At 36.4% G+C, this 26,989-nt stretch overlaps 2 protein-coding genes across 3 annotated transcripts; one reads left to right on the top strand and one right to left on the bottom strand.

The window, feature by feature from the left end:
* Positions 1-253: 253 nt before the first annotated feature.
* Positions 254-25,558, top strand: LOC146133114 (uncharacterized). 2 transcript variants are annotated; one of them, XM_083396690.1, is made up of 17 exons: positions 254-415; positions 699-796; positions 2,437-2,555; positions 3,281-3,898; positions 4,456-4,560; positions 4,845-4,989; positions 5,060-5,126; positions 5,551-5,676; positions 5,856-6,009; positions 6,290-6,527; positions 7,291-7,408; positions 7,978-8,160; positions 8,841-9,025; positions 9,195-9,328; positions 20,708-20,948; positions 22,301-22,505; positions 23,815-25,558. In XM_083396690.1, exons 1-17 carry the CDS (start codon positions 335-337, stop codon positions 24,058-24,060), a joined length of 3,063 nt encoding a protein of 1,020 aa, XP_083252816.1. In that variant the 5' UTR covers positions 254-334; the 3' UTR covers positions 24,061-25,558. The 2 variants fall into 2 exon arrangements, with proteins under 2 accessions (XP_083252816.1, XP_083252818.1); XM_083396692.1 differs by having other exon boundaries at positions 7,978-8,163.
* Positions 10,832-18,703, bottom strand: LOC146133115 (uncharacterized). Its single transcript, XM_083396687.1, has 9 exons — positions 18,559-18,703; positions 17,054-17,215; positions 16,573-16,764; positions 15,429-15,742; positions 14,928-15,191; positions 13,778-13,960; positions 13,022-13,130; positions 12,289-12,530; positions 10,832-12,116 (listed from the first exon to the last, which is right to left on the bottom strand). Exons 1-9 carry the CDS (start codon positions 18,617-18,619, stop codon positions 10,920-10,922), a joined length of 2,724 nt encoding a protein of 907 aa, XP_083252813.1. The 5' UTR covers positions 18,620-18,703; the 3' UTR covers positions 10,832-10,919.
* Positions 25,559-26,989: the final 1,431 nt, after the last annotated feature.

Raw genomic sequence — 26,989 nt, 5'->3', positions numbered from 1 at the left:
GCCCATTTGCAATAATTTGGCTTTCTCAATATTTGAATAAGGTGTCCAATCTTTGTTCAAAATGAAATTATTTCTCAAACTAGCTTTGAAATTTAAAGTGAACTAATAATGTTAAATATGTTGTATTTAACAAACTGTAACAAAATTAACATGCACTTGCAGGTGATGGACATTATAGTTGATATAATGTACATATAAATTAACATTTTTTTAGAATCATGATTCAAGTTTTGCTATTTCAGACATTTAGTCTTGTAGTTTGTACTGATTTGTTACATTCAACCATGGGTTTCATTTTAATAATATAAACATATATAATGCCGGCGTCTAGGTAATGTCCTTTGGAAAAACGTCAAATCATTCCTTTTTGGGCCAGGCTGACACTGAATTTATTCTTGCATCTGTCAAGGAACAGGTGAGACAAATGACAATACCAAAATTGCAAGTTTGTGACTAACTTTTTATCTGTTTTTTAATGGCATATATATATATATATATATATATATATTTGTTCAAAATGTATTGTCACTTGTCACCCAGTCTGCATTTCATGGCACATTTTGCCAACATCTCAAGTTTTGCAGTGTTCAGTTAAAAAAAAATAATTTATGATGTTCTACACACTACAATAGTAAGGTTTTATAATTCACTCCTAATGAAATGGATTTTTATTATTACCCAAGTATGCTTTTATGTAGGAAATTCAGTTTGAAAGGTTAACTAGAGAATTGGAAGAGGAACATCTTACGGTTGCTGGTCAGCTACAACAATGCCAGATTGAACCAAATAATATCAGGTAAGTAGTCACCTTCAAATCTTATATTTATATCACATATATTGAGTTGACCAAATTTCAGTGTGTAGTAGTGGCTCACACCCTTCTCGGATTACAGCACCCTTCCTTATTAGGACACATTAACTGTGTACAATGTAAAAAAATATTTAATATTTTTTTACACTTTATGTATACAGAAATATTTATAAATGGATCTAACACATACAAGTTTATACTTTTCTCCCCCAAACTTCACAAAAACATATAACAATATTATAGTGAACGACCTAACAAGGTACATTTAGTTTTAAAAATAACAGTGTAACAATATTTTATAACTATTTTAGCTTATCTTAATATTTCTATATTTCTGGATAACTTTTATTTTTATTAGTTTTGTTCCATCATCAAATTTGGGTGAACAGGTTATGCACTTAGCCAAACAGATAAAAATGTACTATATATTACATAGCAACGACATGTAACAATCTCTTCGGATTATTGTTAAGCAAATTGAGGTTTGTGTTACATAAATGAAGCGGAGATTTCTGTTTTTAGATTTTTTTAGTCTGTTAAATTTCAGTATTATTACTCAAAAAGAAACATGAACCATAGATCAATGCATGCAATCGGATACAGTTTATTTTTATAAGCACTTGGTATTTTTCCAAATTATGTGGAACCTCTTTTAATGTTTGGTTTTTGTGTGTGGAAACTAGACATTGAATAGTTTTAGATTAGACAAGTGGACCTTGCTAGGTGATTAATTAAAAACAACTGCGTACAGAATAAGGCACAAGTTAGACTCTCTGTTTACTTTAATTTTGTTTCGTACCTTTTTCTTTTGCAAAGAAGGCAATAGAACATGTCCTAACTCAGTGCTGATTTTTTTGGTTTAAATTGTAGCAAAACCCTTAGAGCAGATCCGCTTTTAATGGTAAATTTCCATTACCTTATATCTCCTACTCGAATTAAATTAAATAATACTAAACATTTAAGGAACTACTGCCTAAAGTTAACCATGCAAAATAAAATTGGCATGTTTGTGTAGATTCTAAGATGTAAGGTTTTTTTTTCTTGTAAAACAGCAAACCTGGTGAGTAGCACTAAAAACGATCTAATAGCCCCAAGAAAATAACTAAATCCAGTAAGGTTGATTCAGAGCCACTTTTGAACCAGGAATTAAGTTTGCTGTAACTTTTTCAAGTTAGTTTCTTAAAGCAATTTAGTAAAGCATTTCGGGAAAATTTATGTCAAGAAACCTGGTTCTGACTTTTGTTTTTGGTATATTAAAATACATATGCGTTGAAATGTCTGGCATTTTGCAGTTGCCCTCTTGACAATTTAAGTGAGTACAAACATTGCTTGTTATTATTAAACCTACTGGACACAATTTGTTTAACTGAAACAATTTGTTAAACTCCAAAGACTGACCGCCAATTATTGTTTAAATCCCTAATTTAAGTAAGTGCATCACACATGGTAAAAGTCCTATACATTCATTAGTCTGGTAAACAAAATTACCTCAGAGGGCAGAAACTAGTGTTTTAAATTATCGTATTAATTGGCAAAAACATAAAAAAATTGTTATCAGTATCAGTCCAAAACAGTGTTATCTGACGATCTCATCTGGTAAGTTAGTGTGTGTGCTGTTTTTTCAGAAATGCTGTTGAGGAAGAATTGCACGAAGGAAGTGATACTGAAAGCAAACGTGACTCTGCTCCAGAGCAGGACCAGACAGAACGATATTCTCATCCAAATTCATCTGCAACAATATTGCGTAAGATTATATATTTTTTATTTGTTATATTGAACAGACATACTATTGGAAGGGTAAGTTTAATCATTTTTAGTGTCCACAACTTGAAACCTAATTCTGATCACTGTAAAAAGTAGTTAATGAGAATATATATGAATCCACATTATAAAGAATATATGGAAATTGTGTTTAGCTATACAACCTAAGTTGCAATATAGTCTTTATCCTGATAGCTAATTTTAAATGATGGCTCCCAAGTCCCAACCAGAATGCCTTAACAGCTGTATTTCTTCAAAGGTTTTAAAACTTAATTTGTAGTAAATTATGGTGCATTTCATTTTATTAGGGCAGTGGTTCTCAACTGGGGTGCCGTGGCACTCTAGGGTACCATTTTTAATGCTCAAGGGTGCCAAGAGATATTTCAAATTATATTTTTGCTCTATTTGGTAATCTTCTTGATACAATGTTTTGTGTACAATAAATGTGCAGCAATGTTTTATGGTATTATTACACAGGAGGTGTAACATCCACTAAAGTTTTATTAATATTTTTCACTTGAAAAAACGTTATCACTATTAAACACTGTGGTGTGTCGGTCTTAATTGTATTGTTTCAGTGTGGATGTTATAATAATGTTGGCCCAATACTTAGTTGGTACAGAACATTTTACTATAGATACTGTTTGGTTTGTGGTTTGTTATGTGTTTACAATGTAAAATACTAAAATGTAGTGATATTTTTGTTAGAATCACCAGCCAAAGAGCCACTTGGGGGAGTATCACGTCATTACAATGAGCAAACTGAGTCCACCCTGCCATGTACATTGACTTCTTGCCAAAGTCAATCGTCGCATGTTGATCTAAAGCCTGCAAGTTTGGCTCACCCTCGCCCTTACTATGCCAGCCCACCAAGAACTCTGGTCCATGATCAACCTCCTTTTCCGACACATTTTTCACCTCCTGTTTATCAAGCTGCAGCTGCATTTCAATACTCCAATATTCATCCTACTGCTTACTATGTAAATATCCCTGACAACCATGTACCTTACTCACCTGGAATGGTGCACCTTCACAACCAACAGCCTTACCCAATGCAAACCTATCACCAGGCAGGCTATACTTACTTTCCTGATTCTCAATATCAGGTTGCAGGTTTCCATTCCCATCCTCAACAGCAGCAGTATGACAATCGTGTTCCTCCAAAGCATGGGTTTGCCAAAACAAAGCCCCCGGTACCCCCAAGGAAGCCGTCTCATAACAATAGTTCTGTAGCCTATGATTCTACTCAGGCGGTCACCAATCAAGTTACTTATAAACAACCACCCAAACACTACAGCACACCCAATCTACACGACAGAAGGAGGAGTAAGTTCAGAATATTGTATCGGTGTAAAATATTATTTTTTTACTAGAATTTAATTATCTGCATATATTTTTCTGATTTGAGTCCAATCATTTTCTAAATTATTGGGTCTACCTCATTTACCTCATATAGTCAAACTATGATTTCTTAAAATATTTTTTTATAATTGAAAAAAATATATTTTTGATGAGTTTCCTAGTCTTTCACATATTAGCAAGTGAATATTGCTGACTGTTATTTTAAATTAAACCAGGCAACTGTTAACGATTCTTTCAAATCATGACAATGTAACTTGCACACACCAGACACCATGCATTAAAGTTGAAATTTAACCTGTAATATGTAAGCAATATTACTACACAGCGACACCAAATTCAAAGGGCAGGTAAACTTTGTCTGCACATTGTGCAACCTCATCAAAGTTAAAGGATAGGTTAAACTTTGTCTGCACCACAATTGCTCACATTGTGATATACATATTGTTGCCTTACAGACAAAGCAGGCAGGTGTTTAAAACTCTTTGAATTATTTTAGTTACACAGCAAGTTTTGGTATTTAGGAAATCTGTCAAACCAGGATCGCCACTACTCTGCTCAGTCATACATGAGTGCTCATGACTTCCACAACAAGCAGCAGATCGCAATGCAGAACAACGTCACTGCAGGTTACCTTTTGTGTCATTTGATAACATTCTTCAGTCTGTGCTTGACACAGTTCTTGTGCTATAGTTGAAAACCATTTAAAGAGTCTTCACATGTATGTTGCAAGTTTATTAGGTATCAAATTACCACAAAACAAAACTGATTTTAACAAGAAAATTTATTTAATGCTTTGTCATGTTAATTGATGTAACATCATCCTAGTTTATGTATACATGTTTAAGTTAATGTTTTATTGGACAGTCATATGCCATATATTATGATTTGTGCTATGCATGTTTATGTTTAGGTGGACAAACTTTTGTCCCAGTAGAGAGTTTGGATAGTCCCAGAAATCACAGACGTACACCTCACCAATACCAACAACTTCCAAGTTCTCCAAGAAATTTGCAGCACCATGAATTCCTGTATAACTCACCTGCAAGTCTACAGCAGTAAGGATTTGCTGAGATTTATTGCCACAAGGTTTACTTGAACTAGCACAATATTGTTTTTGCTTTGAAGGTTTTCTTTTGGAAGAGATCCAAGCATCAGTGAAGTCATCCAAATGCTACGCCATCCATCCTATCAGGTAAGACTTATTTATTCAGATTGCTTCTATGTTAGGTAACTTGAAATCTACATTTATCTAAATAAAACACTTTTTATTTATTGTAAAAGTGACTAGATACAATGCTAACAAACTAGTTCATAATTTATTAAGGAAGGTAAAAATATTGCTTCAGATAGTCATGTGTTTTTCATTCAGATAGTCGCGTGTCTTTAATTTGGACCTATCTATTGATTATATTTTTTTGGTCTTTTTTGTCTTATTAAATGTCAAAATTTTGTCAAAAGTTATATTTAGGTTAAAATTTTCTCAAAATCTTTCCTTTAGTTTGACGTTTGTAAAATAACAATTTTTCAACACTCATGTACATTCCAACTAATTTAAGAAATTTATATAATTAAAATTGGTATATTTAAAATGAACATAATGCACAGGTTTTTTCTAGGTGGTTTCAAATGCTGCAGCATATATCCAGCACATCACATATGGAGATGATCACATGAAAGCTGTAATTCGCAGCAAAGGAGTTATTCCACTACTTGTCAACCTTCTTCATCATCATGTTGTGGATGTAGTTACCTGATTTAATTTTTAAATGCTAAATTTAATTTTTAAATTGTATAATAACTAAAATGAAAAAAATGACAAATAAGCAATATAAACATGTCTAAATGGTGGACTTAGTTGTAAGTTCAAGTTCATTGGACTACCTCGTGTTTGACAGTTTATTTAAAAACACTGTTTCAACAGGCTCAGCGCAATGCATGTGGAGCTCTCCGGAACATGGTGTATGGAAAAAGTAATGATGAAGCCAAACATGTGGTAAGGAGCTGTGGTGGAATCTCTTCCTTGGCACATGTGCTTCGTAATACAGATGACCAGGAGATGAAAGAGCTAATTACTGGTATTATAAATTTTTAATAAAAACAATTCAAGAAGCATTTTATATTTCATCTTGAACTGAAAAATTCATATACATTTAATTTTGATTAAATTTTGTTTATAAGGTAAATAGGCAATAGATAGACATAATTAATATAAAAAAAATTAAAATGTTTGATCCAAAGCCAATGATGCTGCTACTATAAAAAGTTAGTAATAGCAACTAATGAAACAGAGTTTATAATTTCCACCTACAAATCTTATAGATTTAAGTTAAAATTGCAACACATTTTCTTCACAAGGGGTGCTTTGGAACATGTCATCCTGCGACCAGATAAAGACAATCATATGTGACAGCGCACTTTCAGCTCTTGCCTTTAAGGTCGTCATACACTATGTAAGTTTGATTGAACCATACAAGATGGCGAAATACTGTTCTGAGGAGGCACCCGATTCTTATACTGATCTTACAGCTGCAAGTGATTTTACCATTGATCCGAACTGGTCGGCTCTATTTGTCAACGCTACAGGATGCCTTAGGTTTGTTTTATTATATGTACTGTATTTTTTTACTTTTTAAATAACGTTTTTCGCGTATAACAAATATATATTTTAGTACTCGTGCTTACAAATTTTGTCAAACCTAGGTCTTGCCAGTCACTCTTTATCAACGTATCATTTTTTACAAAGACCAAGTGTTTGCTTTATATAAAAAGGTTGAAAGGTATTCGGGCAACAAAACCACCTATTTTACGTAGGTCTGTTTTCCAATGCTATCTTGTCATTCTACTTATTCGCGGCAAAATTGTTTCGTTCCTTACTTTGTAACGCAGCTTTGTAAAGTTGTGTACATACAACGTAATATGTATTTGATCGTGCATACATCTAACTAATTAAACGACTTTTGAGTGTGGCGTTACTAACAAAACCTGATATTACATAAACTGGAAACGTATAGTGACATGTAAATTTACTTAGTCGTTGCAAATCGTTTCACCTTTAGTTCAATACTTCGACATTTAAATTGGCAAAAGCAGAACGCAAAGTCCGAAGGCGTAAGGCGAACTACCGCCTTGCAACCTGCTATTACCAAGCTCAAAGTGGTAACATCCGCCTTTGATGGTACCATAGAAATTTGTCACATCTGGACATTACTGCGTGTGTTGAAATTTTAACATTTTACCCGTTTTGTGGTGCATGGCTCAAACCTTGAATATAATCTCGTTCACTGCACGGTTATGTTATATTTTCATTTATCTAAAAGTACTATTTTATTGTTTTGCATTTATAAAACTGTTTTAAGGAATATAAGTTCCGCTGGTGTTGAAGTCCGACGTAAAATGCGAGATTGCGATGGACTTATTGAAGCTTTACTTCTCGTCATAGAAAACGTGATTGGAAAAAGTGACGTCGACAGCAAGGTTAATATCACACGTTAATAAACTCTATCAAATACCTTTATCTACTATAGACGTCTCAAAAAATTGTTTTATCTTACCGACTGGTAAAATTTCAAAACATATTTTGGGGACCGGTGGACCTTAAAAAATCAAAAATGAAACCAACAACAAAAGTATGCAACTTAAAAACAAATAATGCAAACCTAAACTTAATAAGCAATTTGCTGCTGTATTATTAATATCATGCGTGTTATAGGTGGTTCTATTGAAGTTTTTTACATACAACTGGTCTTCAAATTTAAGACTTCAACGAGTTGTAGCCTAGAATCTGGCGAATTTCTAAATTTGATGATAACCAGCCTTCAACATCTTGCATTTTGCAATTGAGATATAAAATTGTAATATATTTGGCGGACCGGCAGGAAATTTGACGCTAACCGGCACCGGTCCGCGGACCGGCGGTTGAGAACCACTGAATCTACGTGAAAGTATCAACCATATAAAACAAATATACATTGGTTGCAGTACTTTTTTGCAACTTTCTACCAGATGTTTATTCACGCCAAATAACATACACCATGTTGCCTCAGGGTGTGGAGAACTGTATGTGCATCCTGCGTAACCTCTCCTACCGACTCGCCCTGGAGGTTGAGGGAGCTCACGTCCCGATCAGCAGGGATTCTGAGGCGAGCAAACTTGATAGCACGAGAGATGAGGAGTGCTGGAGAAGACATCGAAGGAAGTCCGAACGAAAGAAGTTGAAAACAACAGAGGTTGTTACTTCTGTATAGATCAAAGCTTCCCAAACAAACAATGTTCTAAATCTAGTTCGTCTTTGCCTGCTGGCAAAGTAAGCAATATCAAACGTTGCTTTGTGTAAAAGTGTTCATTGAACGTACAGTGTTTACATACATACCAAATGCTTCGTATCCCAAACGTACTTGATCGCAAACTCCGGTACGTATTGCTAGGACGAATAACCTATTTTGCCGCATTAACGTTTTAGGGTTCAGTGCAAATGTAATGATTTGCTGGTGCGAGCAAAAAGTGCGCTCTGTAGACTTGTTTGTGGTTGCTATGCATAACTCTCGTGCACGCCGACAACTCTGCCGTCTACATCAGATAATATTTATAACCGAAATAATTTCTCTGTTTTACTGCGGATGGTTGCGACTAATTAAACATATAGCGCAGGTTTAATTGTCAACTAAGGCCAATAGTTAGCGAGGTTACACACAGCGTTCTTGTCAAATATTCTTTTGGCATTACTGACAGTTGCCATTTTGTTTTGTTTTTCGCAGCACAATTTTGGCCTACATAACAGATCACGTTTGTAGTAGAGTAAAACTGGCACACAACAATGTACTTTGAAGTTTGAACATCCCTCGTTGCAAAATGTCTGTATTGAATGCAGAATGTATATTTAACATAACATCAACGTTTTCCTGCGCAGAAACTTAATCTGTCGTCGAGTTCGGGCGAAAGTGCTCAGGGCGTCGAGTTGCTTTGGAAACCGGAAGTAGTACGGCGTTACTTGGCAATTCTGGCTGAGACGTGTAACTATGGAACCTTAGAGGCAGCGTCGGGGGCCATGCAGAATCTCTCGGCAGGACAGTGGGTCTGGTCCGCAAATATAAGGTAAAGTGCTTGGTTTCCAACAGACTCGCTGTATGGTTACATTTCTGCATTTATACCTTGATATTAAAACAAACATTTGAATCGCTGTTTAATTTTTGCACGGTTGGCACAATATCGGCTATAAAATGCGTTTCCAACACTCAAAAAAATAAAAAATTGTCATGTGAAGGTCTGCTGTTCGAAAAGAGAAGGGTCTTCCCATGTTGGTTGAGTTTCTTCATATGGACCACGAAAGGATTGTAACTGTCATGTGCTCAGCTTTACGCAACATGGCGCTAGACGTGCGAAACAAACAGCTAATTGGTAAGTTCATTAAGGACATTTTGTTATGTAGTAACGTTAGTAATCTACCATTCATTTAAAAGGGCATAAAAAATGGACAACCTCTAACTACGATTTTCCCAAATTGCGATGTACAATTTTAGTATTCGTAAAAATCTGGGCAATATTTACTAAAACTAGATAACTTGGGAACAGTTTCTATCAATTGATAAACACGACCAAACTCACAGCCTAAATTTGAAAATGCCGATTTCATCTGCATATTTCAGCTGTGATCCACTATAATTTGGATTTCCTTAAAAATATAGTGGATCACAGCTGAAATAAAGTTATAACAGTTTGGGAAATGTTCTATTAGTGATTTCCAACCTGGTTGGTTTTAAATACTATGCACTAAGCGTCATGAATGAAAAAGTCAACCATTTTGCAAATTCATTTCTTACACCTGAAGAAAATTTACTGAAAACGGACTGGTTGCTGATTTTAATATTAAACAAGTAAAACTAAAAGAGTACATTAATGGATTAGAGTCTAATGATGATCATTAGACGTTTCTTTAAAAGTGTCTGTTTTTAACCTTTTTCATGACTTTGCTAATCTTTAGCGTAAGTATAACAGCTCAGCTTTGGCGACGAAATTATCTTTAGAAGCTCAAGGTGAATAAAACATAAATAGGACAAAATAATTACTAAATTCAAATTTAGTAAATGAGCCATTTCTTTATATTGCTCGAGCAATTATCCTACATTTTGAAGAAATCTTGCTCAAAACCTATTTGAATAACTCTAACCTAGTGGACTGTTGCAGTCAACCCCAACCAAATCAAACTACGACCCCATTTTGGGTCGCTACCATAGGTTGAGAAACACTGTTTTGGACATGGTATATATGTTTCTTCTAAGTGACATAATCATTTCGTGCAATAGTGAAATAATATATACAGTGAAAAGAAAAGATTTATATAATTGTGATGAAAGATAAAAACAAAAAACGCCTTCCTTGTTTATGTTGTTATCAAGCCAGCGATTTACATGCCCTGCTTTATTTTTAAACCTATTTTATAATAATTCACGACTTTAAATTTTTAGTGTATTTTAATATTTTTTCTGTTGTTAATGGGTTTGTCTTTTATTTATTTCATTGTAACGGTGTTGATTTTCATTTAGATATAATATACATATATAATATATATTAAAGTTTAAACAAACGTCTGATCTTGCAATTGACTCGAATTTTTAAACTTTGGATTTTAATGGTTTAAAATACGCGTCAGCCGTCAGCGAAGAAATGGACGACAAGAAAACAACCTGCTGTCAGTATTTTTGAATTCCACTAAGATACAACCTTTCATTATTGTTCTACAGCAAGACATTTTATTATTTTCAGTTAACAATGCTTTCAGATTTAACTGAATGTTGATCTCTATTTAACTAATTGGGTTCTACTTATTTTCTACTCTCTAAATTAAATCCTAAATTTCTAGTTAAGATTACTTTTTGCCTTCAAATTAAAACCTCAGTATACTAGCTTATTTTATTTATAAAATGTAGAAATGAGATTACACAAATGGTGATAAATAATTACACGAGTAAAAAACGAATACCGCAGCAACTTAAACGTTTGAAACCTTGTTGAGCGGCGCAATAAGTTCTGGTGGCGGGTGCTCAGATGATTCGTCGGAAATCTGTGAGAGGCGTTTCGATTCGCCGTCACCTCCGCAGCTATCGAGCGACATTTTATCTCCTTTGCCGAACGAAGCTCGGCGCGTCCAAGCGTGTAAAACCACCGAAGCAATCCCATAGTTGACCGAGAATAGCACGAGTACCACTATCTGGAAAGTGGCGGTGGAAATGGTGCCCGGCCAAGCTAGTTGAACGTAGAACATGACTATCAGTGGAAGCCACGTTAGCAGCTCAAGTGTACACATCCGTGTAAGGGACTTCTTCGAGGAGTTTGTTTCTGTGCTCGCTGAGATATTATTACGTCCAGCGTGAAGCAACGTCACGACACAAACTGTTGCGCAAGCGAGAAAAGCGAGCACCGTCGACACTACAACAATTGAAAACACGTTCCATGGGTTGTCATTCATCATTGGATGTACAAAAAAGAGAGGCAAGCAGAAATCGCTGGACGAGTAGTAACCAAAAACTCCTATAATGCTGAAACCAAGGCTGGGTGCGTTGGTTTGCACGACCGCGTTAAATCTTGACCAAGTAAAAGCTCCATGATGTATTGTCCCTGTTAAACTGTCATTGATCCTGTCTGAGAAAGTTTTTGCGCTCATTTGGTCCAGCACATTCCCGAACAAACTTTCTGGAAGGTTTTTGGTCTCGATCCACGCGTGTGGTTGGAACGCCGAAGTCACAATGACAGCCATCAAAGCAAGTGACATCCAGAGCAAAAGAAGAATGGCAATTGACGTGACGATCTTCGACAGCTTTGACATATGACCCTTTCTATCACTTCGTGCGAACACCTTGCGAGTTGTTACTGCAGCGAAAACCACCAGAGCCACAACTGGTGCTGTGGTAGACACCAAAATAGTTGCACCGATCCTGGAACACCAACTGCTCGCCCTCCAAACCAGCCCCTCCATGCAGTTGTATTCGCGCTGGCGCAAGAGAGCAAATGCGAAACAACTGCACACCAGAATCCGGGACACCCCAATCGTTGTAAAAACCACACTTTCCCGCAAGAAAGTGACAGAACTTCCGTTGACGCGCAAAGCTCGCAAGGAGTTGCACACAGCCAGAATGACCCCGTAGAAGTTTCCAACCACTCCAAACGCAGAAAGGACCAGAACGAAATACTGGTAAAAAATATTATGGTGATTGTCAAGGTAAACTTTCTCATGGATTCTCTGTTATAAAGCACAAGAACAAAGCAATACTAAATAATAAAACAAACCACAAAAACAGACCACTGTTTGATTTTCGTAGATTTGGGCGATGTGAAATGAGGCCAGTGCGTTGGCGACTTACCTGTAAAGTTGTGTTCTCGCCAACGTCGCCTGATGAGTTTCCGCGGAGAAATTGTTCCTTGGTGTGCGAGAACTCTAGCAGGTCAGGACATTTACTCGAGCAATCGTTTGCTTCGTCACACGAGCGGTTGCGCATCAGTGCACACTCATCGGCCAGCTCGTCAGCTTTATTTGGGCAGTCGGCCTTTCCGTCACATTGCTGAGAAATTTCGTAAGTGTGCGTGTGATCACCGGGTATTTGATCTGCACGAAAATAACATGTTTTGGTCAAAACAACTTTTAAGAGCTCAACACGAACTTGGGATTATCGCATTCAAGAAGGATAAAAACGGCAAGGCAAACAATAGCTGAATGTACAACAAGTCTGAACTCGAAAATATTAAACTTAAATATGGTCTAATTTTTCTATTAGTCTATTTCAAACAGTTTTTTGAACAACAATTTATTATGCAGGAATAAACACTATAGTATTGTTCCTGAAATACCGATCTGAAGTTAATCAACAACGTTGTCACTCCTAAAAACACAGCAATTTACTGCGAGGAACTAGCGTACGTTTTACTTATGTTGCTTATTATAATAACCAAAAAATGTTAAATGACAAATGGCTTATTTTTTTAGTTTATTGGTATACATTTTCATATAATCAAATCTACAACATGTTCTTTTATATAGTAAACATAAAACATTCTTTTATATTCGAATAACTACATACTTTTAAAACATCAACTCACCTTTCAGGAGGCAATTTAATCGTTTAGGGCACAAATTTTCATCACTTGAATCTTCGCACTCCGGCTCACCGTTGCACGGAATCATCGTAAAAATATTGGCATTTTCGCTCTGAATTAGGAAATGAGCATTGTGATTTGTTGTTTGCTGATTTTTAGAAAGGCTTTTGTTAACTGCCTATGTTCACCATACCATGTTCTGGGCTGATGATTTTGGTTTTATGTAATAACCAGCTCCTCAAGATGGCGTACACTGAGTATATCCCCTAAGTTTAACTTCCTGGTTTCCGTTGTTTTGTTGCTACTCTTGATTTGGTATCTTTTAGCTGACATTGGCTGGAGTAATTACCCAATACCTTGTGTTAAGTCATTCACAGTTAACTCAACCTTGTTATTGAGAAGTTATGTAAAGGTGTGGCAATCTAACTGTTCGCCGACTTTAAAGTATGCCGTTAGGCGTGAATAATGCCCCAATTTAATTTCGGAGTCAAGAGGCGTTATTGTTTCTTCTGATTGAAGTCCAGTTTAGCTCGTCATGTCATGCAGGGAAATTCCTAGGAACTTTATACCCAGATTATTGAGCAAGCTTTAGTTCTAACTTTTTTCTACTTTCGGTTCACCATTCACAGTCGTGCAGTGTGCAATCACCCAATCTAAAGATAAATACCTTCCTTTCTTATAGCGTGTCGGTACGGTAATGTATTGCCCGTACCCACGTGCCTGGTGATTTATGTTTACTAAGCAGTATGTCGTCGTCACCTGATTTTTGCAGCGGTATCCTTGGTCAGCCTTTAGAAGTTGACAGAAGGCCCCACCACCACTTTCTCCGCATTCTGGTACGCACTCGTCCTCACCGAAAAAACACTCGGGCTTTCCATCGCACTTTCGTGCTTGCACCATGCGGAAAGTGCCATCCACACTTATGCAGCTGACCACTGCTCCCTGAAAGCAGAAGTGGGTTGAATTGTTATGGACGCCAAACGACTTGCACACATACTGTCGCCAAGCTATAACTTTTAACCCCTGCGTCACTGCAAATTCTTCCAGTTAATTAAAAAAATGCGAAGTTTATCAAGCTTGACGTTTTGTTTTCTAATCGTACCAAAACGCCAGTTAAATTGCGTAAATTTAAACTGTGGAACGAAAATTACCACAGACATTATCAAATAGGGAAATGACCGCATACGATTTTAGTGATGTAATTGTTTACAGACAAGTTCCACCTGATCGTAATTGAGTTACATTTCCTCTGTGGTGAATGACTGGAGGTAAGTTGAAAGTCTTGGATGACACACGCAAGTTATTTTTGTCTCTCTTGCTCACCCACCCAGCCATGTGGGTAATCGCCAAAGTCATCCATTATTTATTTTACACCATCCTATCTGAAGAGCTCACGCAAACTTAACTTTGTTTTTTCGATAGGCCATATGTCACTGATGTATTTTATTTTTCATATAGACCCAAAAAGCCAATGCCATGCGTTATACCTTACGGATTAAAACAATGCAGTATAAATATAACACATTAATTATGTACAGATATTCTTATTTGTACTTTTCAGCAAAAGTGTCTGTTTTTATTAGGTGCTTACAAATAGTCCTGACTTGTACTTTGTTTAAAACATAAAGTTATATTTTCTGGTCAATTTATCATTTTGCAAAATATTTTTCGTATGATTAATTGATTCTATGGTCCAGGAAATTTCAACAAGAGGAATCAAGGTGCGCTGCTAGTAATGTTTTGTAGCGTTTAGTGTATATGCTAGTGATTTTTATAATGGCAACATTGAGACACTTTTCTGTTGAAACAACGTAGACATTTTCTAACATGTCATAATAATTCACCGTCATAGGTTTCGTATTGCTGACATAAAAATAGTTAAAAAGATAGAGCGGGCAGCCGTTCTTACCTCATACTGATGTTTTCTGCAAATATCTTCATTTTTGACGCCTTGCGAGCATACCTCGCTCACTTTAACACAAGCAGCATCCTTGCCCTCGATGTCAGATTGTAAAAATTCCCCTGGCTCGCATTCCCGACACGCGCCTTCAGAGTTATTTGCCCAAATATGGTTCCAGCAAACCGACGCGCAGAACATGTTTACACTCGGACTATTGTGACGACATAAGCACTCGTCGGAAAGATCTGGGCAGTCGATGACGTCATCGCAAACCTAAGAGAAAGAAGTTTGAATAGACGTGTGGAACGGCCTAAAAAATTGCTATTTGTTTACACGGTCTGGGTTACTATTTTGTACTGTATCGCTAACACAAAAATGGAAAAACATTGCCGATGTTTTATTTGGCATTCGCTTTACTTGTTTAACTAATTCGTAATGCCTGTTTAACTAATTCGTAATGCCTGTAATACGCCAAAAAATATACCTATCGCCGAGAAAGGTGGAAGTTACCTGAGATTGGAATATTGTAACAGCAGGCGATCCTAGACATTGAAACATATTCTTGTTGGTCGAAGAGAGAAACGCACTGGTGTTTTTGGCGTCGCATACATCCGATGCGTCTTCGCAATCAACATGCTTATCACATAACATGTCGGGCTGCAGCAGGCAAGAGCGCAGTTGGCCCTTGACCTGACATTTCAAGCCGTAACCCTGGTAGGCCTCGTCGGCTCCGTTCCAACAGTTCGTCTCACCATCGCAAAATTTGTTCCTCATAATACACCTCGGGTTTTCAGCAGTAAATTTCCGGTGGGCATCGCTGGAATCTGTGAAAGCGTACTTTTGTTTCATTAAAGCGTATAAAATGTTACCTATGACGCACTTTTTCCTAAATTTCATTTAATTTCGTAGTTTGTCGTCATTTATAAAATATGGCAAGTCACTTTTTTATAATTGAGGATTGATTGTTGTTAACAAACTGGCAGCGTATCAAGTAATCGTTTTCCACATCAACAAAAATGACAGAGCAACGCTTTATATTGTTGAACTAAATCGCACTGGTGTTTTACAGATCTGTGTTACACCACACGACGTTAGCTGATAAAGAGTGTTTACATTACTGACGCGCAGCCAGTATTTTCGCGCAAATATAAACATAAAAACATTGCTGAAATTCTTAACAAGTCATTTGTTGCAAAGCAACTCTATTTGATTGCTCTCGTGCTTAAATAACTTGGTTGGCGTTACGTTTAGCTTATTTGCCGTTGCAAAGTGCCATTCAAGGGCCGGGTTTAATAGAAAAAAACGCATATATAAATTATTTGTGTTGTTGCCACTAAATCTGCTTTTACAAATATACTTTTTAAAGCAAATTGACAGACAAACTTCTCGTTGTTAATAACGGTATTTTGTGTAGACGTGACTTTAACTCATCAGTGAATAGGTCAATCGATATGGACTTTCCCAGGGTCATTCTAGGGTCATTTTTTATATCCCGTACAAAATGTCGACGCAAGCGTTCTTGGTTTTTGAAGGGTTTATGGCGTTGAATAGTAGCTATACATGGGGTCGTGTGCAGTGGTGTTAGTTGGGTACATAGGCCGGTAAATGAATAGCAGCTACACCAATACGTTGGTAGGCTTCCTGCCATACGAACCTTTTCCGTAGCAGTAGAAGAAGTTGTTCATCGTCATTGAACAGTTGCTCTCATCCGAGCAATCGAAGCAATCACGCACGCCGTCGCAAATCTTGTCGTTACTTAAACGAAGCTTGTCGTTGTCACACGAAAACCATTCCGATTCAGGCAAGCTGTTTTTTACTTTTTTGTTTTCCTTTCCAGCGAGTGAAGCTGCGCAAATAATCAGCTCATTAAGATTAATGCCCAGTTTGCTAATATAAGAACAGTTACGGTTAACGCCATGTTTATTAGCCCACCGAAAATTCAACCCGCATTTTGCAACATGCTTTTTCCGTTTTGGAAGTATCTTTGTCAGGCTTACCTCTGTGTGTTTCTACCCAAACCAACTATTTAATTAGGCGTTCGGTCCACAAAACCATATCCGCCTTAACATATGAATTGTAACTAACGGAAAAGGTAGTGTGATCGGGGCCATATTAGTCTATATTTTATTTCTCACGAGGATCAGAGGCGTATTCCATTTCGTAGTCTCCCTCCTGATCGCCAAGTCCAACGCTACTTTCTGCACTCCCATAAGCGTCGTAGTCGTCCTCAGTGGAAGTTACGCCACCTTCATAGCTGTAATCGTGAGCTGACGAGGTGTTTGTTTCGCATCTTACGACTAAACAGAAAAGGAAGTTATGAGAGGAACCTTCAGTCATGGGTCGGTTCCACCAGCCAACTGGATGACAAACTTGCTATATGGGTCGACCTGACAAAAGTTGGAAGAGCGTTATATGCACTAATTTAGAAAAAAAGGCTGAAAACCAACGCAATATAGTCAACGTCAATCAGACTCTTGCAATCACAGTGGATGTCAGTCTTAAACTATTTTCGTATATTAATACTCTGCTTTCCGACTATTACGTATATATAACTTTTATTTATAGCGGACCTTGAGGAAAACAAAATTACACATATATTAACTTGAATGATGACTTTATGTTTGGGTTAGTTTATATCAGTATTTCTTAAACCATTTTTACCTAAGAGCGCTATAGACCTTTAACAACTTGGTGATTCCCCTTGAGAGAAAAGCGAGCGCGAATTTTGTTTAGTATACATTTATATTTCTCTTAAATATCTTCATAATTGCATAAATTGAAAGTGATGTGGGATAAATTAGCTAAGCCGAAAGGAGATTATAAAAAACATAATGTTTTGTATTTTAAAATGTTTCTCTTTTGCCTGCGGTGCACCTGGCAACCATGTATTGTATATGACACACTCGCCCCGGTTTGAAAGCGCTTGTTTAGTTAAAAAAATCTATTCTCTCTATCTGGCTAAAATAAATTCTATCTTGCTATTATAGGCGAAATACAATAGTTTTAAATGGTTTCGTTCTTATTTTACGTGGGCCGATTGGTGGTTTTTAAAGTAGGTCTGTGTTGAGATAAAATAAAAAAAATATTAGACAATTGTGAAGCGAGTCGACAAGTTTTCCGAAATAGGTGTCATAAATGATTGATTGGTATATTGTAATGGCTACAAGGTAAACATCGACACCGTGGCCTACAAACTAGTACAACTGAAGCCTTTAAGATATGTCTGAAATATAGTAATTTCTTCAATTTACAGGAAACGCTTTAATGGCAGAAAAGAGTATAACGTTTGAGGCTATTTTAAAATTTTTTAGTCAAAATTTACATTGCAATCTAAACATAAATAGCTTATATGGAATAAGGATAATACTCCAAGTTGATATATGAACTGAGTTGATTAATAAACCATAAAGCCAATAACTATTTAGTGCGTAAATAATAAATTGGTCCATATTGAAGGACATACAGCCCGCACTTAAAACATTTGGTTCACTCAAAATGCGCACGATAGTTCTAACCTATTGTACTACTCCACATTTCTTTTTTGTGTGTATTTACATAGTAAACATAAAACCCACCTCCCAAAAATCCTATTTAAAACCTGACAAACTATAGGTACAGCTATACTTATTGAGAAACTTACCTTGAAACGTCGTTTGAACTACTGCTGCTACAACGAGAGCAAAACCGAATAGTCGTCGCATAGTAAACCTTCTAGTTGTTGGTAGCAATTGAACTTCAAGACTGGGGAAGTTTAACGGTTCTCTTTACCCGACGCGAGCGCTGTGTTTATGTCGTCTACACTGCCACACACAACTAAACCACGAGCATTTTTTCTCTCTGTTGAACTTTTTCACCGCTACTCGATATATCCGCTCTCTGACGTAACAGTCGGCGTGACGGATACTTCCCTCTCAACGTCTCGCTAGCTATGGATGTCAGCTTTACCTTAGCCAACGCCAAACGGTTTTGGAGTTTAATGTAGTTCGGTTTATTTAATCACAATTGTGGCTAATTGATATTAAGTTTGGCCTTTTCAAACGTATGAGCCATGAACACTTATTGAGTGGAAGTTGGATATACTGTTTTATGATTAATGAACCCTTAAGAAATTTTCAAGTGTGTCGGGAAAAAGTTATTAATTTAAAATAAATCATTTTTTATATACATTCAAATAGGCATGCAAGACTTTATGCACACTATCCATTATTTGATAACTAATAATTAGGGCGATTTTTTTTACCTAAAAATAGGAACTTTTGACCTGAAAAAAATTTATTTGAAAAAATTTTGACCTGTTAAAAATGCATTGATTTAATAACCTGTTATTGTTTGAAGTACTGCATTAGTGTCTTGGCGTCACCAACTACAAGTTTTTCATGTTTTAACTGACTACCGGTCGAACACAAATCAGTTGTTTTTTTGGTTTATGCAAAACTTATTTGATATTTTTGTCGTTTTAAACAGACAAACTACTCGAAATTACCAAAGAAAACAGATAGCTGGCTATTTTAGAAAAATCGTGTGTAAACAGTTGAAAAACAACGTAAAAAATAATAGCATAAAATTAACAAAGCCCTAATTATGAAATGGGATAATTGCAAATCACAAGCAAAAAAGACAGCAAATACTGTTCAATACATTTGTCCACATCAGATAGGCCTTGTTGGTAATTCTGCCGGCTCGTATATACCATTATAGGCCGATTGCTCCACTGGAGTGTCGTTGAATATAAATCAAAACTAAATTATTTGATAAATTGAACGATAAATTTAAAAAAATGAAATTTTAAAAAGCTAACTATATTTGTTTTTACTTGTGTAAATGATTTATGGGCATTTTTATTCGATTTTGACAAAATTTTGCTTTTTTGACTAGTCAAAAAATAATCGCCCTATTACCAATATTTACATATTATTGTCTTGCCGTAAAACAATTTTAAGTTACAATTTGTGATTGTTGTGTCGCATTGATTTTTGTTCACCACGAGCCAGAACGTTTGATCTCCACCGGACTAGTTGCTATTTTAACATTACGGATGTTAAACTAGGTTTCTTACCCATTTTCTTTAATAACAATTGGTTTTCAAAAGCAGCGTTTGTAAATGAGATTTTACCGGATATACATCTATTCACTCAAAGGGGAGGTCGTTTAGATACGTGATTGGAAAATGTTCCATGATATGAATTCCACCTTAACCATATACAGTTTGTGGCTAATCCCTTTTAAATTTAGTTGTGCGCATGCCTACGTCGAACTCAGGGCTCGGGTAGTCGAGGCCCGTCGCAGCCTTGATGTACAGTACACGTAGCAAGATCTTACCAATAGCTAATTACTAAAACCATGTGTTTATTTCTCACGTAGTAGAAGGAGATATAATGTTTTTAAGTATTTACCTAATAAAACTCTAAAACAAATTTAATATATCCGTCAACATGCACATATGGGTCACACTGGAGAAACTAAAAGATAAAAACTAATTTGTCGTTTCCATGATCAGTACGCATGTTTGCACATGACATTCCAATCGTCACGCATCAGTCAATAAATATTTTACTGCTATACCATTCGAAGCCAAGTGCCTAGCAGCAAAAAACGTATTCTCCTAGGCGCACCTTCCTTAGATTTGTTATCACTGTGTGAGATTCATAACTATCAGTTTTGAGTCTTGACTTTTGTCGTTGGATTAAACGTATCGAAAGCAGCAAGGTACAACTCGTTCTTTACTTAACAAACTTCAGTTGTTGGTTAATAATTTTAAATTACACCTTCATCCTATTTTTTTTATTTAGGGAAGCACGCCATGCAAGATTTTGTGGATCTGCTTCCGGATTGCGAGTCTGCTTCCGGTTCGCCGACTGATAGCGCCGCCTTTGAGTTCCCACACTTTCCACCACAAAAGGCGCTATTGATTGAGGCCGTATGCGGAGCACTAAGAGAACTAATCACCTCCGACACTGATAACGCCAATCGACTGCATGTTGTCGGTGCTGTTCCCAAACTGGTTGCCATTAGTAGGAGTACTGGGTTCAGGTAATCTATATAAAAATACTAAAAAAAGTAAAATACGGTTTCGGCTTTAGATCGCATCAATATACGACGATTAGTTTTCTTCAGAAAAATGGCACAGGTTCTTGCATGCATAGCAACTTATTTCCTTAATTAAAGGTTTTGTGTAAAGGGGGTGACATGAAGACAAACACGTCAAACACCGTACCACCATGTACATTACTGTATGACATGTTTTTTTTTCAATCTCCAAAGCCTAATGTCTCATTTTGAAACATGTTGATGTTGTTTCCTCGCAGAGTAGCTGTTTGATTTGTTTAGAAAACCATTCCTATAGTATTATCATGCATTCGGTTTATAATAAAAACCAAAAAAAAAAAATGAAAATTATTTATTTTGACAAAATTTTGACCTGTTAGAAATACATTGATTTAAATAACCTAGGCGCGTTAATCACGCGTTTTTTATACCGTATATTGCTCTAATAAAGATATAATACGGTTAAAATGACTTAGAACATATATCAAAACTAAATTTTTTTGATCAAATGAACGATAAATTTCAAAAAGTTGACTTTAGTTTTTTTTTTTCTATTTTTAAAGCGATTTATGTGTATTTTTATTAAATAAATAAATGATGAGAAAGTCGTGGCGAATGGGCTCCTAACCGTTGCTTACTGCAGAAGGAATATTTTCTTCACTGCTAAATAAGGGGTTTGGCGCAGATAGTAACAGAAGCGAGATGAGAACAAAAATCGTTTGATTTAGCTCGTAAATTTTTTTCGCGCAGTTTTACTTAAAAATGTCTTCCTAATAAAGGGTAGGTCAATAAATAGCCGAGGTGAAGCAACTGGGTTTTCGCTGAAAACGGGGGTAAATTGGTTCGAGTAAATAAATTGTATATATAGATCGCTGCAAAAATTCAAGATTAAAAATTTTTAAACTTTGGCTGTATCAAAAAAAATCGAAAACTAGTAATTGAAAGCATTTTGCGCGTTTGGCGTCTACCACAATTAATCACACATATTTCACGGTCTTGGTTTGTTTTTTTTGCTTGAAGTTAACGATTGCACACCGTGATTTCGCAGCTGGCGCCTGACAGGATTGTCGATGACGCACGTGGTCGCTTTTGCTGGACGTATTTGGCTGTTTCTGATTAGTTTTTTTCTCACGTCTTGCAATCACCATTGTATGACGTCATACTGTCACTGTTTTATGACGTCATTATTCAATAACGTCAGACGAAAAATAGGGTAATTCCCTATGATTGAAAATTCAGGACCCCCCTTTTTGATTTTCTGGTTGCGCCCCTGATTGACCACTCCCTGGAAAATTTTCTGCGGGTGCCCCTGCCTACATATGACCATTGTTTTTTAGATACCCGCATCGTCTGGTGAAGGCCGCCGGCCGAGTTCTTGCAACCCTGTGGGACCACAAGGGCATTCGCTCAGCGCTGAAAAGAGAAGGTTGGAGCCATTACCATTTCGCTATGGCGGGTGTACCAAGTGTGGCTAGTGTCGGCAGCCAAGTGACACCCTATGCAAGTCCGCCACTGTCACCGGACGAACCGAACACGTACAGGGTATGATACACCAGTTGAGGGTTTTGCGCCAAAGTTTTTTACACGTACACACTTTTATACTATTGTGTGTTTGAACATGATTTTTAAAATTACAATAATTTGGAACTAACATTTAAAAAACTATTTGGCTAATGTAGTATTTTCCTTTTCTAAAACGGTTGTTTGTTAAAACACTTACACATCACATAGTTCGTTATATTCCATTTTTTTAAGCTAACTGTGTTGTAAACAATTGTGATCATATAAGAAAGAGAAACTACAAGTACCGTTTCAAACAGTGTTTTCCACTCTCTTTTTTGTACTAGCGCCCCTTGGGCTCGACAGATTCTTGTAACAGCCCCTTTTTGAAATCGAAAAATGATAACAAGAGTAAGTTAATTAAACTATTGTAATGCCCTATTCTAACTGTTGTTATTTAAATAAATATACAATTTGGCATTAGTTGCAACCAATTGCTGAAATGCAAACAATCATGTTAAGCATTTTTATTTGCATTGCCGCTTTATAAAGCTGTTTTAACATAAAAATAGCTGTAGGGGCCTTGCCCACTCTGTAGTCGCAGACCAGTGTGATCATGACAACCATTTCACTGAAAACATTTCTTATTAGTTACACATACATCTTTTTTTGCTTGTGACCACATGCGTAACATGCCACTGCTGCGCGCAATCCAACCCTTGTATAGTAATGAGCTGCAGTAGGGAATCGAAAAGCGATATTGCTGTGATCACGCAACAACAATATTGGGCAATCAGAATATAATTCATTGCACAGTGCTACAGACCTAGAAAACCTAGATTCTCGAGCCATATACAGCTTTTTATGCACAGTGCAACTTGCATAAGTCGTCGCCAATTTGTTATGTGTGGCTCTTGGCAACAAAGCACCTTTAAGGAACAAATAAGTCTCTTGGGTTTCAGAAAAAACAGAAAAACTGTAGTTTGCAGTGTGTTTTACAATAAATTTTGAAACAATATATAATATAAACGCCCCCTAACGTGGGTTCGGCGCCCCCAAAATCAATAAAAGACTCACAACACCCCTTGTAACTCTTTGACCCCAACAGTGGGCAGTACCACCCAAGTTGGCAAACACTGGTTTAAAACAATACTCTTGGTCGTTTCATGATCACATTAGATAAATCTTTTTTGTATAATTACCTAATCCTCATTTCTATATTTTTACATGCTCGTAATATCTTTATAAGGTATAATAGGTATACACATTTTATTCACTTTTCAATTACGTAAGTCCACTAGAGTAAATTATTTGGTTTTCACGAAGCGTATATTTTATTGTCTTCCTGTAGGAACAGCCGGAATCGCCAACTTTTGCAAGGTCGCGATCTCCGGCGTCATCACCTAAGCGCAACTACCAACAACAAGGGCTTCAGTACATGCGTGCACCTCAACAATACGCACCTTTGTCGCCACTTTACCACCGCCACCAGCAAGCGTCGTCACCACGTAACTACCGGGCGAGCCAACCCGATTCTAACTACGTCACAATCGTACGGCCAAATGACGATTTTGGTGCTATTGATACCTGGGTTTAATACAGTGTTAATGGTTTGCGGTGTGAATAACGCAGTTTTTATCATGGCGCATTTTTTTAATGTTGATTTATTTGCTTTATTTTCGTTTGATCGTTGGACTTTGCAAGGTGGTGCCTTCCTAAACCCTATTTTTTTTGTATATGCCATTCAGGGGCACAAATAGGACTGTATTGTCCGCATTCGAACCGCTTTAACTGAGACAGCCATGAGAAAATAAATAATGTGTTTTAAATTACAATTTGTGATGTCACTTTGTTGTTTTTGTGATGTAAAATGAATTCGTTCGTGGTCCTTGCCAAGTCTGTTTAATAATTTCTGGTTACCACACTGTATAGTTTTAATCATTTTTTGCGATATAGCTCTTTAATACGCTTTATAATAAAGTGCCAAATATTTCTGCTAAAAATTAAACTATGTTCCGATTGCCTTGTTATTAAACGCCAATATGATTATTTCTTGCATGTCTTTTACCAAACTACATAAAACGGCAACTTGACCTGTTCATTTTTAATATTAAACCTGCCAAGTTAATTTTTATGCGCTTATGGTCGTAATCAGTATTATGAGCCAGCACCGTTAAAAGGGTCGGGGCCTCGTTGTATCCCTTTGCTTGTGTATTTCACCAAATATGATATATTTGTCAATCAAGTTTATTATCGGTTGCTTTTGCCAGGCCCTCAGTTATATGTTTACATTCCCGACAATATTTGTATGCTGTAATAACCCCTGTTTATAAATAATTTGTGGCCAACAATTTGCTTTCTTGTCAGAACTGTCAAAGGTACACAGAGAAATGTATTTTCTTCACTATTTTTTCGTGAGATCCACTTCAATTGATTTTTTCCATTTCGTTGCACAGGTGCCTTAATCTTAGTAACACAAATGCCTATTTTCGTGACCTTTACATAACATCGTGCCTCTTATTTTATATTGAACTCATATTTTTTGTAATGGCCCCATTCTTTGATGAAGTTTTATCTCTATTAGCCTCAAAAAGAAAAAAAATTAAGCAACATTCTCCACCCAGTCGCAACTCCTATGCAAGTTTATTTTGCTAAATGGGAAACATCATGTTACAGATCTATATTTTCTATATATATTTTTTACTTTTTTAAATTACTTTTATGCATTAGCCAAGTATTAAGTATGTAATATGTATTATATGATCTTTAACTTATACGTCAAAAGTTTATGTTGCCTTTTTTAATTAACGTACACTCTTATCAGTTGCACTGCTGAAAAAAATGAAAATTGCAAGGTATTTTCCCGTGTTAAATTTACTAAATTCGTCAATTCAAACATTTTGTTTCACCTATGATTTATTTAAATCTGCCCAGTTTGTAAAATAACTCTTACGATCGCTGATGTATATTTTGAAATTGAATTAACACTGAAGTTGTTAGCAGTTGTACTTTCAGCTACTTATTATATAACTAAACATATAAGTTGTAACTCTTTTAACCCCATTTGATTTTTGCCATTAAACTACCCGTTTGATACCAAAGTTGTGAACAGCCATTTTGAATGTTATGCTTTTCAATACCCTTTGAATAAATGTTATTCGAAGTTGGAAAGTTTAATAATGATGAAAACGCCTTCTGTACCCGTGCGTTTTAAACTGTGTCGCACCGTTGGATTCGACAAAGCTATTTCATTGGTTCGCCGAGAAAGTCCTCTGAAACATTACCACGCGGCCTACTATGTGTAATACCAGCGATTAAATTTTGAAAATTTAAAGGTATTTACTAGCAGAAACAACAACTGTAAATCGATGCTTAATCCGTTGATATGCAGACGAAAAACGCATATTGGTCTGTTATTATCTTTCAGTGAAAGATAATGAAAGACTTTTGACTGTATTTATATATATTTTTTACAGTGAAAGACTTCCACGGTTTCTCTTATTTCAACTAAGTAAAAGTAAAAAAAATGAAACTGTATAGCAAATGTATGGGACGATCGTAGGTCGTTGGTCTGGCATCGGCCGTTTCGTTGACGACGTTTGGGCACCTAGTTTCACGTAGGGCGCTGCCGTTTTGGCACTGATCGTTTGCCCCTATTTGGGTTTAGTGGGGGGAAGTGGCAGGGGTTGGAATCTTTAGACCACCAGTAGGTATTAGTCGTGTTTTGGTCTTATTCCGAACTGTGTTTTACTCCGACGTTAAAGTTGTTCTTATTTCGGTCTTTATGGCTGGATTCCGTGTGCGTGTTGGTCGTTTGTTAGTTTCTGCCCAAATAGCAAAGTTATGCTCCTTAATTTAAACTCCAAGAAATCTAAACTAAACAACTTGTCTCAGTATTACCAAGTGCATGTTATCAGACTGCAGATTGTATTTTTACATTAAAAAATCGGCATTCCACCAAGAAAGAGGAAATCGAAGTGAAATATTCAACACTTTACAACCAAGCGAACTCACTACAATCGTATGCACAAACAGACCAGTGTCGCAGTTACATGTCGTGTCAACGGATGTGTGACCAAAAAGTTGAGCGGTGTCAACGGACGTGTGACCAAAAGCCGACAGCATGATCGTCGTTTCGCAATTCATTTTAATATAAACGGCGTATGAACCAGCGGCTTGAATCACCGTGCGATTATATCGTGTGTTCTGAGATTTGTGAATAAATAACCTACCGATACTCAACGAAAAATATCAACTAAGTGCATTGACTCTTTCTAGAGTTCAAGAAGTTAAGGGCAGGTAGCGGCTTTTCTTTGGAGTCAGATACCCACAAGGAACGTGTAAGTGACTTAGGCAGCCGTCGGCTCTCGTCTTAAGGGCCAGCGCCTTTTTACCCGTAACTACACCCCACATTCGCTAAAAACAAACATCAATCGAACATTTACAACACGTCTTGTTAAAATTACAAAACTGATATTAACATAAAATAATGATATATTAAGTAATTTTATTCCAGGTTTAAAATG

Source organism: Ascidiella aspersa, chromosome 9 (genome assembly GCF_963924565.1).
Source record: "Ascidiella aspersa chromosome 9, kaAscAspe10.2, whole genome shotgun sequence".
NCBI classification, from domain to species: Eukaryota; Metazoa; Chordata; class Ascidiacea; order Phlebobranchia; family Ascidiidae; genus Ascidiella; species Ascidiella aspersa.
The sequence above is the reverse complement of the archived record's forward strand: the minus strand, read 5'-3'. Positions and strand labels throughout refer to the sequence as shown.